The sequence below is a fragment of the Felis catus genome, chromosome E1, assembly GCF_018350175.1.
Source record: "Felis catus isolate Fca126 chromosome E1, F.catus_Fca126_mat1.0, whole genome shotgun sequence".
NCBI lineage: Eukaryota > Metazoa > Chordata > Mammalia > Carnivora > Felidae > Felis > Felis catus.
In genome coordinates, this window is record NC_058381.1 from 24118635 (window position 1) to 24137133 (window position 18499).

At 44.7% G+C, this 18499-nt stretch overlaps 1 protein-coding gene across 20 annotated transcripts in view; it reads left to right on the plus strand.

Annotated features, from left to right (window-relative positions):
• Positions 1-17783, plus strand: part of ACACA (acetyl-CoA carboxylase alpha) — a 280099-nt gene extending 262316 nt beyond the window's left edge. For all 20 annotated transcript variants that reach the window (XM_006940119.5, XM_045044080.1, XM_006940115.5 and 17 more), the window contains 4 exons: positions 5632-5786; positions 6456-6626; positions 13731-13867; positions 15411-17783. In XM_006940119.5, the coding sequence (XP_006940181.2) occupies positions 5632-5786; positions 6456-6626; positions 13731-13867; positions 15411-15534 (587 nt within the window). In that variant the 3' untranslated portion in view covers positions 15535-17783. The remainder of the gene's footprint in view (positions 1-5631; positions 5787-6455; positions 6627-13730; positions 13868-15410) is intronic.
• The last annotated feature ends 716 nt before the right edge of the window (positions 17784-18499 follow it).

Genomic DNA, 18499 nt, shown 5'->3' on the forward strand with positions numbered 1-18499 from the left:
TGTGCATTTTAAAGTACATACATCCTCTACTTCTGTCTTTTCCTTGCTTTGATGCTTTTTTGAGGTAGGTCTTGAACTGCAATCAGAGGCATTACTAAAGGAATCAAACAAGGCAACCTTTGGGGGAATGTTCTGTGATCTTCCTAGTCTCAGGAGGGCCAGAGCATTGCAGGTGTTTATTTCATTATTCTTTTAAAGCTCTGGAATAGCTTGACTGGGTAGACAAGACCTTTGTTAGTCCAGGAGCCAGCCTTCTCTGTCCCTCCAGCTTGGTAAAGCCAAGGCCTTGTTTCCAGAATGCTGTGCTCCAAGCCTGGAAGTCCTCTGCCTCTGTACCCAGTGCTGAGCTGTGTGCTCTTAACACTTTTCTAACACAGTGAAACAAACTCTTCAGCTAATTGCAATTCTGTTGCCATTGGTATCATTTCATGTGGAAGAACACAAGCTTTGAAGGTAGCCAGACCCAAGTGTAAATCCTGACTTTGCTACTTAAGAGCTAGATACCACTGGACAAATACCTTTACATTTCAGAGCTTTGGTTTTCTCATTTGTAAAATAGATGCCCTGTCTATAAGGTTGGGTTGTTTTAAGGATTAGAGATGATGTATATGAAGCAACTTGGAAAGCACTCAGCGACATTAAGGCCTGCCGCTTGGCAGCAGTGTTAACAGCTGACCAGACCTAGGTCTGAATTGTGCATGGTGACTTATGAGCTATGTGATCCTGAAAGCATTAAGTGTGGTGCCTGGCACATAGTAACTGCGCAGTAAATGTATGTATATGGTACAGACATGCACATATATGTACATGTACAGATGTACACATATAAAAACACAGTGTTGGTTGTTTAGCCAGATGGAGGATGTTCTGAGGGTCTAGAACTTCTCATTCATTCCATATCCACAGTCCTACCATCCCTTACCCCACCCACACCTCCCCAGCAGGGCTGTGATTTTACCTGCTGTTCTGTTAGTTCTTGATCTCACAATAACACAAGGAGCTACCCTTAAATCTTAGGGCTGCCAGAAGGTTTCAGGGACCCTGGCGTTGGAGCATAAGTGGCCCCAGTACCCAGGAGAGGGAAGTAGATGCTGAGGGTGCTCGGGACTGTGACTATTTGCCATCCAGTACAGAAGTATTATACAACTGTAGTCCCCCTGTACAACCAGTCTCCTGCCTTGAATCACTGTGCCTGAACTATCTCTATAGCACAAGAGTAAATGACTTGCTCCCCCAAGCTAGACTTACGTTTGATTAAGGAGTAAAGTATACAGTCAAGTGACTCACAGAGGATGCCAAGCACTTGCCCTTAGTGAGAAGTGTGCATAATTTATAAGTCATGGGCAGGTTTAGACTGAAGAGTAGAAAACAGGGAAGGTGGCGTTCGAAATAGAAAGGCTTAGTGCCTTTCAGGTCCCATGTCCCAGAAGCCATCTACATGAACTTTTAAACACTCCCCAACAGTATCAAAAGGACAAGTTCTTGGATCACTGTAATGAACAAGTCTAGAGTCAGCACTTTCTTAGATGATGTAGAGACCACTGCTTACTCGTAGAGTGAAGTAAACATTTCTATTTCACCCTGGCAACCAAGGAACCAGGTCTGGGCTCATATAAAAACTTTACTTTGGGTGTTCTAAAATTGTGCAACCAAATCCACATAACACTGTGTTCTATCAACGTGAATGTGGGTGAGTAGAATGTAAAGAAAGTTGGAGGATGGATATTTAGTAATGCTGTGGACACCTTGAGGTATAAAGAAATGGTTCAACAAACATGCCTGATTCAGGAGGTAATCTCATAAACAGATGTTTGAAATGTAACATGGTAAATTTTATGATCAATGTTTACGAAAAATATTATGATAAAGTTTTAAAAAATAAATCTTAGGCCTGCCCAGGAAACCGTTTTAGATCTGCAGAGCAGAAATTATTGAAGAAATTGTCTTGGTCTCAGCTATGGAATGGAACTTCATCTTTATCAGCCAGGAGCCTGCCATCTTCGTTTAGCCTTTTCTGAAATTAAAGAGATTCTGCTACTGATGCACTTAACTTGTCCTCTGCCCCAAGTAAACAAGAAGAGACAAGGTAACATAGTGCCCCAAATCTTGGGGGCCACACTGCTGCACCTGAGACCTGGCTCTGCCCCTTCCTAGTTTTGAGACCTTGGTGAGTTATATAAACTCTCAGTGCCTGAGTTTGCTCACCTGTAAGATGAGGATAATAAGAATACCAACTTTAAGGTGGTTGTAAGGGTTAAGTGAGTTAATAGATACAAAGCACTTAGAATAGTGCCCAATGCCCTGTAAATATTAACTTTGATTTCTGATTTTAGGCATTGGGGAGCCAAGAAAAACATTTTTTTTAACTTGGCTTATATTTTAATTTTCCATTTGATAAATTTTACAGAACAGTTACTAGAATAGTACAAAGGACTTCTGATGCCTTTTTCTCAGATTCTCCTTGTTAACATCTTGTCCCATTTGCTTTATCATTTCTGTGTGCTCATGTACATGTACTTGCTTGCCCACCCTCTACACACACACACACACACACACACACACACACACACACACTTTCTGTGAACCATTTGACAGTAAGCTGTAGATATCATGCTCCTTTATCCATAAATATTTACTGTGTGTTTCTAAGAACACAGACTTTGTCTTATATAACCCAAGACATTTATCTACATCAGGAACTATAACATTGATACAGTGCTACTATCTGATTCATGATTCATATCAAGAGTTTACCAATTGTCCCAATAATGTCTTTTACAGACTTTGTTGTTGTTTAGATCAGAGATCTAACCCTAGGCCACACACTGTAATCTGTTTTCAAGCATTTAGTCTGTTTTATTGTATGTATGTATATGTGTATGTATGTATTAGAGAGAGTGGGTGTGAGTGGGGGCGGGGGGGAATGGCAGAAAGAGAGAGAGAGAGAGAGAGACAGAGAGAAGAGAGAGAGAGAGAGAGAGAGAATATCCCGAGCAGGCTCCATGCCCAGCACAGAGCCTGAGGTGAGGCTCTGTCTCACAACCCTGAGATCATGACCTGAGCTAAAATCAAGAGCTGGATGCCCAACCAACTGAGCTACCCAGGCACTCATAGTCTGTTTTAATCTTGAATAGTTCTTTGGTTTTACCTTTCATCATCTTGAATTTTTTGAAGACTATAGGCTTGGGGTGGGGGTGGGAGGGGTTGTTTTGTTTTTTAAGTAATCTCCACACCTAACTGGAAAGGCTCAAACTCACAAACCCTGAGATCAAGAGTCACCTCCACTGATCAAGCCAGCCAGGCCCCCCAGGCCACTTTTTTATAGCATGTTCCTCAATCTGGGTTTGTCTTACCTTTCCCTATGGTTAAATTCAGATAATACATTTTTGGCAGGAATATTGCAGAAGTGTTATTTATGATCTTCTCAGAACATCTTCTTAGGAGGCATGTGTCATTTTGTCCAATTCTTGGTGATGGTAATTTTGACTACTTGTTTAAGGTTTTCACTAATAGTAATTTGTGGAGAGATACTTTGAGGCTATGTAAATATCCTGTTCCTTATCAAACCCTCACCCACTAGTTTTAGTATCCATTGATAATTCTTGGCAGAATCGATTGTTGTGATGGCAGCAAGATGGTGATTTTTCTAATTCCATCATTCCTTCTGTGTCCATTAATTATTATTCTGTTGGAGGAGAGGAGAACTTTCCCTTCTCTTCCCCCCCCCCCCATCTAATTATTTATATCAGGATGCACTCACAGACTTTGATTTCATTCTATAAATATTCTGATAACTAACATCATCATGTTGTTTATGATAAATTTGGTGCTCAGACTGCCCCAGATTTGGCCAGTGGGAACACCTTCAAACTGGCTCCTATGCCCTTTTAACAAGTCTCCATCATTTCTTGAGTGCTTCCTTGATTTTTGTGACAGCATGTTCCAGGCTCATCTTACGTTTTTCCTGACCCATCCCTAGAATCAACCATTCCTCCAAGGAGTCTTGGTTCCTCATACTAGAGAAGAAAAATGTTTGCTTCCCTGTCAAAATTACCGTCATCAATGTTACTACTGAGACAGTCTCATCTCAGAAGAAACCAGTTGGCTCTCCTCCCATGGACTGTCTAGGCAGATCCACCCTAGAATGGATGGGCCTTCGTCTCATCCCACAGTCCTGCTCTCTGCCTGGTGCAGAAAGAAGGCTGCTGAAATGTTAGGGCCCGATTGTGATAGGTCAGTGATTCCCCTCTGTGTGAGAGCCCAAGAAGAGATAGACTTCAGCTCTCTTCCTCATGGTTTTCAAGTAGTGATGGGCTTTAAAAAAAAAAAAAAAAAAAAAAGAGGTGGAGGTGGGCATCTAAAAATCTCATAAAAATGAAACTAGGTACTATAGCTACATCCCTGTTCTATTAACATGTGTTTATGTATAGTACTTACGGCTCACTCAGCAGCCCAAGGCTGTTTATGGCATATGATTCATAGTGGCATAAAAAGCAAGGCCTGTTCCCAGACAGACATGCTTGAAATAGAACTTTCTCTTCTGCAACCCATCACATGTGGTCATGTATTTATTTGTCAGCTTTGGTGACAAAGCACTTCAGGTTGTCCCCAACACCAGGGGCTGTTACCTATTGCTCCTTCAGGTAGACTTACTCCTCTTTACTAGGCAGGCAGCTATATTTTCAGTATTGATTGCAAGGCCCATTCTGAGAGTAATTAGGAAGAAAAGCACAACATAGTAGTACCTCTTCTGGGACACCATTGATTGGAGGGGGGCGAGGGCATCCTCCCTGTCATAAGGAATTCCAGATTCCTTATAGGAATCTGTCGATTGAGGATCCTGTGTGCTTATGAGCTCAGTGATCCAAATGGGATTTGTGGAGTGCATTTCTCTTTTTTCCCTGTTCCTTCACTTTTAGCCCAAGAACTTGAATGTCTTTGTCACTCTGGTCAGGGGTTGGTTCTGGCAGTAGCAGCCCAGCAGCAGACTAGGAAGCGAGCTAATCTAATCTACTGAGCTAGCATAAGACACACAGATCTGGCTCTAATTAGGGTGGATTCTACTAATTTCAGGTTAAAAGTTTTCAAACCTGAGACTAGAAGCTATGGAGTAACAGCAGCTTGCGATTTTAGGAATCCTTTGACGGGTGACTTGTATGGACCTGGGAGAAGAGGCTGCTGATCTGGGCCTGAAGGCATAGGGGTTGCTCCCCTACCGTGTCCCACACTGAGAATAGTCCAGCTGCTCTGATGCTGGTCACCCAGGCATGGGCATGGTGTCTTGCATGGGGAAGGAGGGGCCTGGCTGTCAGTGAGACGATGAGAGACACAGGCCCCCAGGTGGTTGTTTGCACCTGCTCAGGGAAAGACTTGGGGAGAGGGACTCCCATGGTTGCTTTTATAGTTGTGACCTCCACAGGGAAAGGAGGACATGTGGGCTCCCCATGGCAAGATAAGGACTGGTCTGGCATCTCAGAGTCCTGTTAGTCAGCAAAGAGGTGGTGAAGACAATGGAGAGCCAGGGCACAGAGGGAGGGGATTGTTTTTGAGCTTCCCATGACTGTGGCTGCTTTTGTGCGGAGAGATTCCTGGTCACCACAGAGTGTGACGGGCAGGTTTATTTAATTGCAGGCACCCCAGAGCTAAGCGCAGCTGAGCGGAAGGAGCTGGAGAACAAGTTGAAGGAGCGGGAGGAATTCCTAATTCCCATTTACCATCAGGTAGCCGTGCAGTTTGCTGACTTGCACGACACACCAGGCCGGATGCAGGAGAAGGGTGTTATTAACGTAAGTACAGTGGTTGCCACTTCTCCTGACTTGTCAAAGACCTGTGAGCAAGCGAGTGTATGTCTCATGCTCATCAGCTCACAAGTGGGGATGGATTAAAACAGCTTGTGCAGATCAAATCGTTTTCAGTTTTTTTTGGAGAGACTTTTTCCTTTTTTTGTATATCCATTATCATCCCCAAAACAATTTTATGATTTACCTTCCCTTGGACACCTTGGGAGGCAAACTACTCCATTTTGCTGGTGGGAAACTGAGTCTCATGTGCTTTCACTGGGGGCAGCTGCCCACACTGTGGATTACACCAGTGTCAGGGTTCCAGCAGCAGCAAATTCACATGTAATCTGTGTACACGTTGCTTGAGCCATTCTGCTGCAAACCAATTCCACACTGTCCTGTTTATCTGGAAAGTCATAGCCTCCTCCCTAGAACATCTCAGCCATGTGTGGGGTTAGCATTAACGAGGCCCATTGCTGTGCACAATGCTCTGGAGAAGGCACTGCAACTCTAAACTGGGGAGTTAGCTGCAGGTGCTGAAAGTCATGGCCTGCTCTTAAGTCTCTGAAGGGCTTCCTAGAGGATAAGTTTTTGTGCCTGTGGAGTTCCCTGTGGACTGGGCACTGAGCAGGGATTAGGGCTGAGGTGACTAAGCTTATTCTTGTCTGTATGTAGGACATCCTGGATTGGAAAACATCCCGTACCTTCTTCTACTGGCGGCTGAGGCGTCTCCTGCTGGAGGACCTGGTCAAAAAGAAAATCCACAATGCCAACCCAGAGCTCACTGATGGTCAGATCCAGGCCATGTTAAGGCGCTGGTTTGTAGAAGTGGAAGGAACCGTGAAGGTAGGTGGGTGCCCTAGGAGGAGCCTTGGTGCTGTGCTCCTCACCCCCACCTGAGGATCCCCAGGCCTCTGAAGGCAGAAATGGAAGGGAAACATAGAGACCTAAGCCCTGTTTCCTCCCCATACCGTAACATGTCATGATGGGTTGTTAGAAGAGGTCATCGGACATTTTTTGTTGCTCACTGTATCATTCCGCAAACCTTTTTGCGTACTTTACTGTATACCAGACACTGCATTAGGCCCTAAAAGAAAGAGGCAGATACTGTTCCCATCCACACAGAGCTTACCATCTCAAGGGGGAGATGGATTAGCTGAGAGGTCATGTACAACAATGTGGCCGATATTAACCACAGCAGACCCAGCACATCATGGAGCACAGAGAAGGACACCTGAGCCACTCTGGGAAGGAGGAGGAGAGTCTAGAACTTATAGAAGTGGTGTCTCAGTCATCCTGAAAACAAAGTAGGCATGAGCCAGAAGAAAAGGGTGGGGTTAGGGTGGGGACATCAGGGGATCAGGGGAAGGTAGGAGGAATGTTCCAGGAAGAAGGAGTGGCACATTTCAAGGGCTGATAGCAAGAGTTATCACACATCCGAGGCACTGTAGATATTTCAGGATGGCTCAGATCAGAATCTGCAGGGCCGTGGAAGCTGTGTTAAGGGTCTGGACTGAGGTCTATGGGAAGCCACTGAGGTAGTTAATGCAGTAGAGTGACATACTCTGATTTGTATTATAGGAAGACCACTCAGGAGGCTGTGTGGAAGGTAGAATTGAAAGGGGTCAGGAGCAAGAAGCCTAATCGAAGGTGATGGTTATTTAGGCAGGAGATGCTAGGGCTTTAGCTAAAGATCTTCTGGTTTCACATCTGAGCTGGAAGGAAATGTCCACTCTGACTGCAAGGAATCATGAATCCCTCATCTTCTTGGGTTGATCTGGTGGAGAGGACACATGCCTTGGACCAGTGACCCCACTGAGGGGAGAGGTCTGAGACCAGGGTGACCAGGCACTAGCATTTGCCCCTGGAATTATGGGCTGCACAGGACAGTCTGTGGGAGGATGGGAAGAAAGAGTTGGAACTTTTATTTCTCCATGTCCTTTTACTAAGAAAAAGAAACTAACTGTTCTTAGTAGTTATTATATGGGTTAAAAGTAAATCATACGCATCATACATAAATTTTATCAGAATATTGGTAGTATATGCTGAGAATGTCTTTTCCTGATAGCTGTTTTGATCAAAATATTTGGTGCCTATTAGGTTAGAGTACTGAGGGAGGGGCAGGCCCGTCAGCCTCTTCCCGTAAAGTGTTGGCTGATGTCCCTGCTGACTGTTCTCAGGAAGGAACTCCCAAGATTTGTCGTCATTGTTAAACCCCGTGAATCTGGGTGCTTCTAAGATTCACCTCTGTGTTAAGCCTACCCATTTCTTTACGACTGAAAAGCTTCTTTAGATAAATATTTCAGATGTGCAGTGGGCGAGCACAGCCTTATGCGACGTCTGGTTCAGGTTAAGGTCAGTTTGTGGCATCATAATTGAGTGAGACAATTTTGTCAGTGGCTACTGGCAGCTTCTAGTGGAAGTTGGCATTGAAAGTCACGCAAGTGTAAAATAAGAGGTTGTTCTCGAGTTAAGAGTGGCCGGCTAGGTAAATGGAGTGTGTGTGTGTGTGTGGCCAGGAGAGGCCTGCACCGCCTTCCTACCACATTAGTCAGTAATGGACGTGCAGGGCTTCAGTAAGCACAGGGATGAGGAGAAGGAATAGCTTCCCTCCGAGCATGAAGTGAGTGGATAGGCCCTTCCATTGTTCCTTAGCATCCTGTATCCAGGGGACAGTGTGTCTGGAGAAATAGGTCATTGCCATCTTGTAGATATGGAGAGAACTGTTGGCTGTATGTACACAGACTCCATGCTGGAAATCGAGTGTGGGAGACCACCCCAGCCCAATAGGTCAGGAGGAGGCTGCCTGAGACACTGGGAACCAACTATACCCAAGGACTAAGGCTGGTTCCTCCCTCCCGTCTACAAAAGACAGCATTCCCTTGAGCTCTTTAGTCCAGGAGGACAGCTGAGGAGAAGAAAGGAAGGGCAATGATGCTATGATGTGGCTTTGAAACCTCCTTCCGTATTCTGCAGGCTCAGCAGGACCTAGTTTAGTGTGGGGTGGGTGATAAAATCTGTAGCGCCCTTGAGAGAAGAAAGTGTTGCAGTGTTCAGAAGCCGTCTGTGCTGCCTTCATAGAATCTGCTCTGTTTGGCAATGGCTTGAAACCTTAAAAATGTTGCCAACCTCCCCCCACTCTTTTTTTGGTTCTTCAAACAGTGATAGATAGCGTGCACTGTGTCTCAGGTGCAAACACTGCCTGAGTCTAGACCTTGGCTTTGCACCAGGAAGTGACCCTCTGATCCTCATTGTAGTTACTGGTAGGGAAAGACATTTAGTGATAGGCATCTGCTAGCCATGTGTGTGTTCTTTTGTCTCAGAGAAATTATTTTTTTGTTTTTGTTTTGTTTTGTTTTTATCTTAATCCTGAAGAAAGAGATCTGGGGACAGAAAATTTGAAGACACTGTGATGTTATGTAACTTAGCAGTGCAATTCTTTTGTTTCCCATAGAGGAATCTGTTACTGTGAATTACAGGATTTTGTTTGAATCCACTGGGATAGTCCTGTTGTAGGAAATAGTACGGTTTATGGTTCAGAGTTTCACTGCAGAGAGGAGAAAAGCATGGCTGCAGTTGCCTGAAAACAGGAACAAGAACTTGGGTTTAAGTTGGGTCATAAGAACACAGTGCGTGCTTGTATCACGGGTAGGCTTTCTCTCTTGATTCTTAGATCCACAGTTTGAGGCATGTGGTTTTTCAAACAGACTAATTTTTTTCCCCAGCCCCAAAAGGATTAGAACTCTGCCTGGGGCAACGAGAAGTGGTATTGGGAATCTCACAAACTTTTTGCATCCCAGCCTTGCCATTTGCTGGCTCAGACGTATTATTGATTTAAGTTTCCATCTCTTCATGTGTAATACAGAGATGATGCTTCTTTCACAGGGTTCAGTGAGTTTGAAATGACATGATAAGTAAGGTATGGCGCACAATGTCTGGCACTCAGTAGACACTCAGAATGTGCCGGTCTGCTCCCCTTCTCCACACAGCATGCCAGAAGGTAAAACATCATAACGTCAGCTAAGAGTTAGATGTATAACTTAATGATCTTGGCAGGAGCCATGAGCATGGTAGATTCTCAGTAAATGTTCTTTGTTTTAAAAAAGATTTTTGTAATGTTTATTTTTGAGAGAGACAGAGACAGAATGCGAGTGGGTTAAGGGCAGAGAGAGAGGGAGACACAGAATCCGAAGCAGGCTCCAGGATCCGAGCTGTCAGCACAAAGCTCAATGCGGGGCTCCAACTCACTAGCTGTGAGATCATGATCTGAGCCGAAGTCAGATGCTCAACCGACTGAGCCACCCAGGCACCCCATGTTCTTTGATTTGGTTTGCTGTAACTTAATCCACGATCTAGGATGCCATAGCACATTGTTACTGTCCTGGATTTCCAAATGAGATGGTTGGTCATTGGAGGTCCTTGCAAGGATGACTGAGGAAAAAGCACCGTTAACAAGGTTGTTTGATTCCCACTTTCCCCAAAGGCTGACCTCATGCTACCCCTGGACAAAACTTTCGATTTAGGGCCGGCGAAGGAGGAGGGAAGGCAGAACCTGGAAAACATTGTTTGGCCCTCTGTGGGTCTGGGGCTGAGATTGGAGTACCTCTGAGGAGACAGGGTCCATAGGCCACCCCAGCCCACATGGCTGTTTGCTCTTTTACTCCAAAGCCTCAGAAAAAATCACATTGCCAGCAATGTCTCCAGCAGCTCACAAGGTGAGTTATCTACAGGGCATGGTAATCAGGACTCACATCCATCAGACTGTGCCCTGGTCGCTCTCTAGTCCTCCTGTATATTGAATAAGGAGGGCTTAACAGCTATCCAATACTTAGAAATGAAACTTTCTAAACCGGTCATTTAGATTTTGTACGATAGACTAATTACTACATACAATTAGTGAGGCTGTGAGTAGTGCCTGAGATACTTATCCACTGATGCAGAGAGAGATAAAGTATCTGCTCAACATTTATTGTAAGACCAGTATTGTAATGTTTAATTATCAATATTTTGTTGGTACTGAAATGTTGTGATTGGGATGAGTGTGAGGCAGGTAGTGACTTATGGTCCCAAGCCTATCATGAGATTAGCAGCCCAGCATTTCACACTTGCTTAAAATCCACACTGGAATAGTGGGAATAATCAGTCACATTTTCATAATTTTAAGGAGGGAAATGATAATTGCCTTCTTTCTGGGAATAGGGTTGGCCCGTCCTTCTGTATGGCTGGAACGATGAATCTTACAGCTCTGTTCTAGGAGGCAAACACGGGACTGTAGACTCCCTAATCCAGGGGAAGAGAGCCTTGCTCTTCCTGGGTGAAGGAAGTTAGGTCAAAACAGTACATTAAACCCTCCCAGGTCTGTTAAGAAAAACCTGTAGTGCTGTGGGTACGTAAGTTTTATTCTTACTAAAAATGCTATTGACCAAGATTTGCAACCCTTCGCCTTTGTGTACTCTGCTGTGACCTAAACTTTACTGAGGTCCTGCTTGATGGTTGTCATCCAGTTGTATTTTGAGTGAACAGCAAATCTTTCATACATGGGGACCATATTTTCAAAGAGGAGAATTTAGAGCAACAACTCCAAAACTTGGAGTGTGTTGCTTTAATCCTGTCTAGGAACTTTTTTAATGTTTAATTTAAACACCTAGCATATTCTGTGGCTGCAGGAGGGGAAGGCAGAAGAGTTTTCTCTAGAGGGTAGCTGGCTTTCCAGCATAGTGTCTGAGCATCGTTAGAAGCAGGCATCTCGTTAGCTAATACATTACACCAATCAAGGAGAGTTATCTTAAGCCACAATTAATCTGCTCCCTGGCATATGTTGATAGGAAAGCATCATGCTGTTTCTTAATTAAAAGCAAACGGATTAAAAATGATTAATAAGAGTATTAAATATTCTCCTAAACTAAAGGCTTTGGGATTCTTGGGTAAATCTAGTTTTTTTTTTTCTTTTTCTTTTTTTTCATTCTGAAACCCAAGAAGCATTCATTGTTTTATTTCTTACACCACCATCACCACCACCACCACCACCACCACCCCTCCCCCGCCAAATCTGCATAAGTAAGGGCAAGCGCATAAGTCCTCAAACCCCGGAGAAGTCTAAATTGCTGATGATAGAGATGGAAATGTCCCAAGTTTGGGTGGCAGCAGCTAAGAGTATCCCAGTGTATCCAGTCCACATGTAGGGTGCACAGGCGCTGGGATGCCAGAGTGAAGACCACTGCATTGTGGGGGAAACCTCACCACCCACCCCCTTTGTCAGTAGAGACTGACACAGCACCTCCCTTCCTTCAGAACAAGACACTTCCCTGTCATTTGCCTCAGAGATGGCAGAGTCCTGACGGAGGCACAAAGAAGTGGGAAGACTCACTCAGGCTTACACTGGCGTGGCCATCCCACCCTAAGAGAGCTGATCTTTGTAGCCGTGATTCAGAGACAGGCACCTTGGGCGCCAGAAAAAGAACTGCACAAAAGGACCAGAAAAGGTGCACTGCTGACCCTTAATCCTGGCCTCCTTAATCCTTCAACTGTGAAGAACTCCTTAAGAATTTTTAGAAACGTGGAAGTCAATTACATGACATAATAAATAATCAGTCACAGCTAACTCACCAGCTAAGTTAGAAATGAGGAGGTGAGAGTCTGCAAGGAACCATTACTTTAGAAGGCATGAAATAAAATGTTAGGAAACCACACAGTGCTCAGTTTCTGACTGCGTGCTGCCCTCGAAGGGTGTGAAGAAGACGTTCCCTCTGTGCCTCACAGGTCCTGAAGTTCCAACCATGGCTCCTGCACCTTTGCTTGTATACAAGGTTTCCTGAGCCCATCTCAAGCCTCAAAGCCTCTGAGAGTCCCTGATGCACCCACCTATTAAATTACAGCGCCAAACTCATTGTCATTCTGGCTTTGACTTCGTTAGTGATAACAGAGAAGGATAGCGCACCTTTAAATGACGAGCTTTGTGTTTAATTACCCAAACAAAATGACATAAATATGAATGAGCCCTAATGGTGGTACTTGGTTTTCCGGAAACCATTAACAAAACGATTCCTAAATGATTTGTAAAGAAAATGAGAGGAGAGGAGAGGAGAGCAAGGAGAAGGCTATTAGGTTTCTAACACGCTCCTGAATTATTATGTAGTAAACTACCTAGGAAATACTCAGCTAAATGATCTCAAAAAAAAGGAAGCACAGGGTGGTTTGTTTAGACTTTCAGGGTTACAGATACCTTGCCCCATTGGAATACTCTCATAGAGAGTAAAATGGGTAGGTTTCTGACCTAGTGGCTCTCCCCTAGTAACAAGACTTCCCACACGTCAGTACCCCTCCGTGCCCTGTTGAAAGACTTCCACAACCAGGCAACCCATCTGCCACCCTGGCAGGGGCCAGAGACTTACATTTTAAGAATTGTGTCTTACTTCCTCAGAAAAGACACCTTTCATTTTTTTTTTTTTTTAACGTATGTTGACTTTATTTTGTAAGTAAACTCTATGCCCATGTGGGACTTGAACTCACGACTGCAAGATCAAGAGTTGCATGCTGTACTGACTGAGCCATCCAGGTGCCCCTCAGTCAGCACTTTACTGAACAATTTGGGCTTTTGACTGTTTCTCTCAAGTCCATCAGGCAATTACCTTGTCTCATTCAGCCTTTGTGGAATAGGTGGAGACCTAGAATGATAGGACTTGAGTCAGTATGAGCACTAACATCTGTAGGGGCCCATGTGGATGCTTCAAAGATGCATCTTGTACCAAAAGAAGGAAAAGGAGAATGAGGAAAGCTCCTGTCCTGAGACCTCTTTCCTCTTACTATTGTAATGCCAGCAATAGTGGAGAATCATGAACAACTTATTGTGCGGTGAACAAGCTTTTGGAGTGAACTTTCCAGATAGTGAACAATCTGGGTGTCCAGCCTGGCCTGGCCCCAGGTGTTTGACCAGGAGTCGTCTTTTTGCAGGCCTATGTTTGGGACAATAACAAGGATCTAGTGGAGTGGCTGGAGAAACAGCTGACCGAAGAAGATGGTGTTCGCTCAGTAATCGAGGAAAACATCAAATACATCAGCAGAGACTATGTCCTCAAGCAGATCCGCAGGTGAGACTCTCTGTGGGAGGGCAGGCGGCGGGGGTTATGTAGGAGAAATTGGGCTCGCTTCTTTGGAAGGAGCAAAGATTTAAGGACAAATCATGAAATGATGCCTTACCATCTTTGTGGTTTCTTTCTGTTTGGGACTGCTATAGTTGACCCACAGATAAAAATAGAGCCTTGAAATACAATTCTTTCTCAGCTACTGGTCCCTAGGGGCACTTAGTAATCTCAGCTAGATGAGGGCTTAGTTCATTGTGCCCAACTATTAGCTCCAAGTGCAGATCTTGTGAGAAAAGCTGATTTCATGGCAGTTTCTTGGGGAACTACCTCCTCCCCTCCTTGAGCCAAGAGTTAGCTATATTCTTGAGTCCAGTCTTCTCGATTGAATGGATGGGGAGACTGCTGGGGACATTTTTAAATGTCAGTGCAGAGAACAAATCTGTACCCAGATGGACCTGTTATTTGCATTTTATCCCATTTGCTTTATCATTTGTGAGGGTGCTTGCTCTCATATATATATATATATATATATATATATATATATATACACATATATACACACACACACAAACACACACACACACACGCACCTTCCTGTATGCCTACTAAGGATAAGTTACATAGATCATGGTCCATCATGGCCCTTTACCCCAGATACAAAAGTGTGCATTTGCTAATGTGGATATTCTCTTACATAACCACAGTAAGATCAATTTTAGTAAATTAAACACCGAGAGAATCTCTTATCTCATCCACCATTTGTAAGATGTTGCTCCTTTTGATTTTGTCTGGTGTTTTCTCATGATTAGATTCAGGTTATACACTCTCCACTGGAATATTACATACATGAAGTGGCCTTCACAGGGTACCAGATCTGGACACCTGATGCCATCTGTCCCTCCTGACATTAGAATCACTTGGCCAGGATGTTACTCAGTTTCTCCACTGTGTAATTACTGATTGCCCCCCTTGCACCTAATAAGCAATCTGTGGGTAGACACTTCCAGACCATGAAGATACTCTGTTACCAGGATTTCCCCCTGGGTCCCCGGTGACTCTTGTCTGATCCCAGACAAGGTTATAAAAGGGTAACTTTCCAACTCTACGACCTTCACAGTCCCCATTCCAGCTGTCTTGTAAGCAGAAAGTCTTCTCTCCTCCTAGTCATGTATGTATTCATTAGTCTACACCAGTCATGAGTTTCTATTTTTTTTAAATAATTTGCAATTTATTATTATATTTACTTCGATGTCCAAAATGTCCAAGACTTAGCCAGTGGAAGCATCTTTGTGCCAGTTCCACTTTTTTGTGACGTACCCCCATTGTTTGTTTGTGTAATTCCTTACTTCCTGACATTTCAAAATGGGTCCAGTCCATCTTGTACCTGCCTTGCTGCTGGGACTTTTTTCATGTAGGAAAACAAATCAGGTAAGGTGGTGACTGAAGTGTCTGCAGTGGGTTCTGTTAGATTATTGGGCAGTTCTTAAGCCACCCTAATCCAGACACTGTTGCCTCTCTTTTCTTTACCATCCCAAATCTTCCTCTCTAGCTTGGTACAGGCCAATCCCGAGGTTGCCATGGATTCCATCGTCCATATGACCCAGCACATCTCACCCACTCAGCGAGCAGAAGTCGTACGGATCCTCTCCACGATGGACTCCCCTTCAACATAGAAAGAGCTTCCTGCCCATCCCTGCCCTGCCTCTGGAGAAAAGGGCTAGAGCTGCCTCTTGCGCCTGAAACCACTCTGATGAGAAGGCACAGGAGACCCAGCACTGGAATCAAAGTGGCATTTTGCTTCCCCTTGAACGTTTTCAGGTTATGCATGACATATTGGGACATAGGGTCACAAAGTCCCCACTGGTCACACCCATCCCGTTCAGTATTTATTACCCTGTCTATGACTATAGCTCTTTCTCCCTGCAAGGACCCGAGAAGGCAATGAAGGGTACAAGCATGTACCATGAGGTCTCACTACACAAAGCAGGGCTGCTGCTCCTGTCCATACAGCTACTTGGTCCCAGCCCAGGGAGGTACTCAGCAGCCCTTCCTCACCCCTGGCCGCATGAGCCTGCAGCCACAGGCAGCAGAGGAGGGCTGGAGTGAGGAGGAAGCCTCGAGTCCACGGTTTTTTTTACCCCCACATTCAGCCTGGTATGCACTAGGTACAGGAGAAGAATAGTTCCCAACTTAATCACACCAAGGTACCTATTTATCCTTCATGGAGTATGAAATCTGCAGGCTCCATAGGAACTCGAAGATGAGGGCAAAACCACGATCCAAGAAGCAGAGAAAAAAAGGTAGACCAAGTCACTGCTGTTGATTTAGGGACCTCAACTGTGGGTTTGATTCTCTTAGAACAAACAGAAGGACAGTTGACCTACCACTACCTTGCCTGTCACTGCTCAGTTCTCTGCTGCACCTGCTGGGAGCTGCACAGACAGCGAGAGAGCCAGAGCTGGCAGAAGAAGAGCTGGGGGAGTGACCCTTTCTGTCACTACTGGAAAGTTAGTGCCACAGGGAGAATGGGCTGGATAGTCTCTCATTTTAGGACTTGTAAGGTTATTACTATTAAGCCTGGAGCTTTGATAGTTATAAAAGGTTAATAGTGCCTACAGAGTCACTCAGCTCTTTTTCCAGGGCAACTCTCCCAGCAGCGGACGTTCCTACTTCCTTTGGGTCTTGTCTCTCCCTGGAATGTCCACAAGCAGCAGGTGTAGCCAGTCTCCCCACAGCTGCTGAAAGGAACCCTGGTGACATCTCTGTTCTGAGCACCAGGAACTGGCCTTCCCCGGTGTGAGCAGGCTTCCAGGGAACACGGAATCCACATGACCTTAAGATTACCTACAACTCCGTCATGGTGCTGCTGTCTTCCAGGCTCACCGGTCCCTCCCTGGCCAGCGGCAGGGGCCTCCTCACCAATGGTAGAGTTTATTTTCAACAACCTGTTTGTTCAAAGAAAGAGTTTACTGATTCCCCCGTTGGTGTTCCTAAAGCAAGAGTGGCAGGTGATCAGGGCTGGTGTAGCATGCAGTTCTTACAGTGCAGCTAATTGCGTTTGTCACTGATGACCAAGGAGGAAATAAATCACTAAGATGTTTTGGAAGCGGTGGTATGAATACTTTCATGCAAGCTACAGTTTTGAGCCTTAACCCTACAGTACACGCACAAGAAAGAGCCCCCTTCTTCAGGAACTGCTTGTGCACATGGGCACTGTGTAGCTGGATACATTACTGACTGCCCTCTGGAACTTGGAGCTTCAGCCAGGCTGCCCTGATGCAAGGTGCAGGTGTTGACCATCATCAAAGAGGGCAGAAGAAGGTGAGGAACAATGTTCGGTCCAGATAGAAGCATCCACTGTGGCTGGTATCCACTTAAGTAAAAACTGGATTCATCTTGGACCAGATTATACTTTTCTGCAATTAGTAAAATCTACCTGTAGGTGGTACAAACCCCCTGCACACCCCAGCTGGCCTGTGCTTGCCCTGGCTTTTCTTCAGAGGCAGGGTGGGTTATATTCGTGTTACCAATCCTTCTTCACCAAATTATTATTCAGTAAGTGAATATGGTTCCTCTCTAAAAGTCTGTGATGCCTACTCCCCCATCCCCAGAGCACCTCACTGTAGGTCTTACCCCAGACAGGAATTTTTCATGCAGAGAAGTCAGGAAGAGCCATAGAACGTGAGCAGTCTGATATCCCCCAGCCCATTATATAGGCAAGGTTACTGAGCTAGGAGGAGTATAAACGATGTATTGAACAAGACTTACTTGAGCCGAGATCGCCATATTCACTTCATTCACAAAGCAGCCTTCACTTGTCTCGTTGAGCATTCAATGGACACATACCCTGATGAGCAAGGAGCATCAGTCAAATGTATTCTTTCCACGTTTTGTTGAAATAAACCTCCACATTTGTAGAAGAGTCCCTGTTTGTCATTTCGACCCACGCCCAGCCACCACATTCATGTTCTACTTTAAGCGGGGAGCTTTCAGCACTGGTAGGCTGAGCCGCTGCTCTGCTGCTAAAAGCTGAGCCATTATAGTGACAGAACAGCATGCATGCATTGCTTCTGCAAAGTGACATCTTTGAGAGACTTGGAAGCTTTTCAGATACACATACCCTTGATGGCCTGGGCAGTTTCAGGGGTGTTCTTAAAAGGAACATGAAGATTTGAACCTCTTGGTTTACATGATTTTGTGGGATTTTCTGGGTCAAGTGAATAGTGAACCATATTCAGAGCTCACCTCAGGCCAGTTTTATGGAGAGGTAGATTCTCTTAATAATTTAGCTGCTTAATGGATTTTGAATGCTAACTTTGGGCACAAAAAGGCACCAGGAGCAGGAAGCTCATGCTTGTGTACCTTCAACCCTCTGCCTCTGTTTCTCTCTAAATCCATGTGGTTGAAGCAAGAACAAACACCAGTCCCCAAACATTTGCAAAGAAAAGTGGAGGCCACAAGAGATCAGGAAGGAGAAGCACTGGCCTTTGCTAATTATTAAACTCAGCATGCTGTGTCTGTCTCTCTGGGATATTTAGCAAAGCAAAGGGTGTTTTTTTTCTAAAATGAAATGTTTATTTTAAATATACTTTATATATATTTACTTTATACATATATATAATATGTTGTAAATATGCA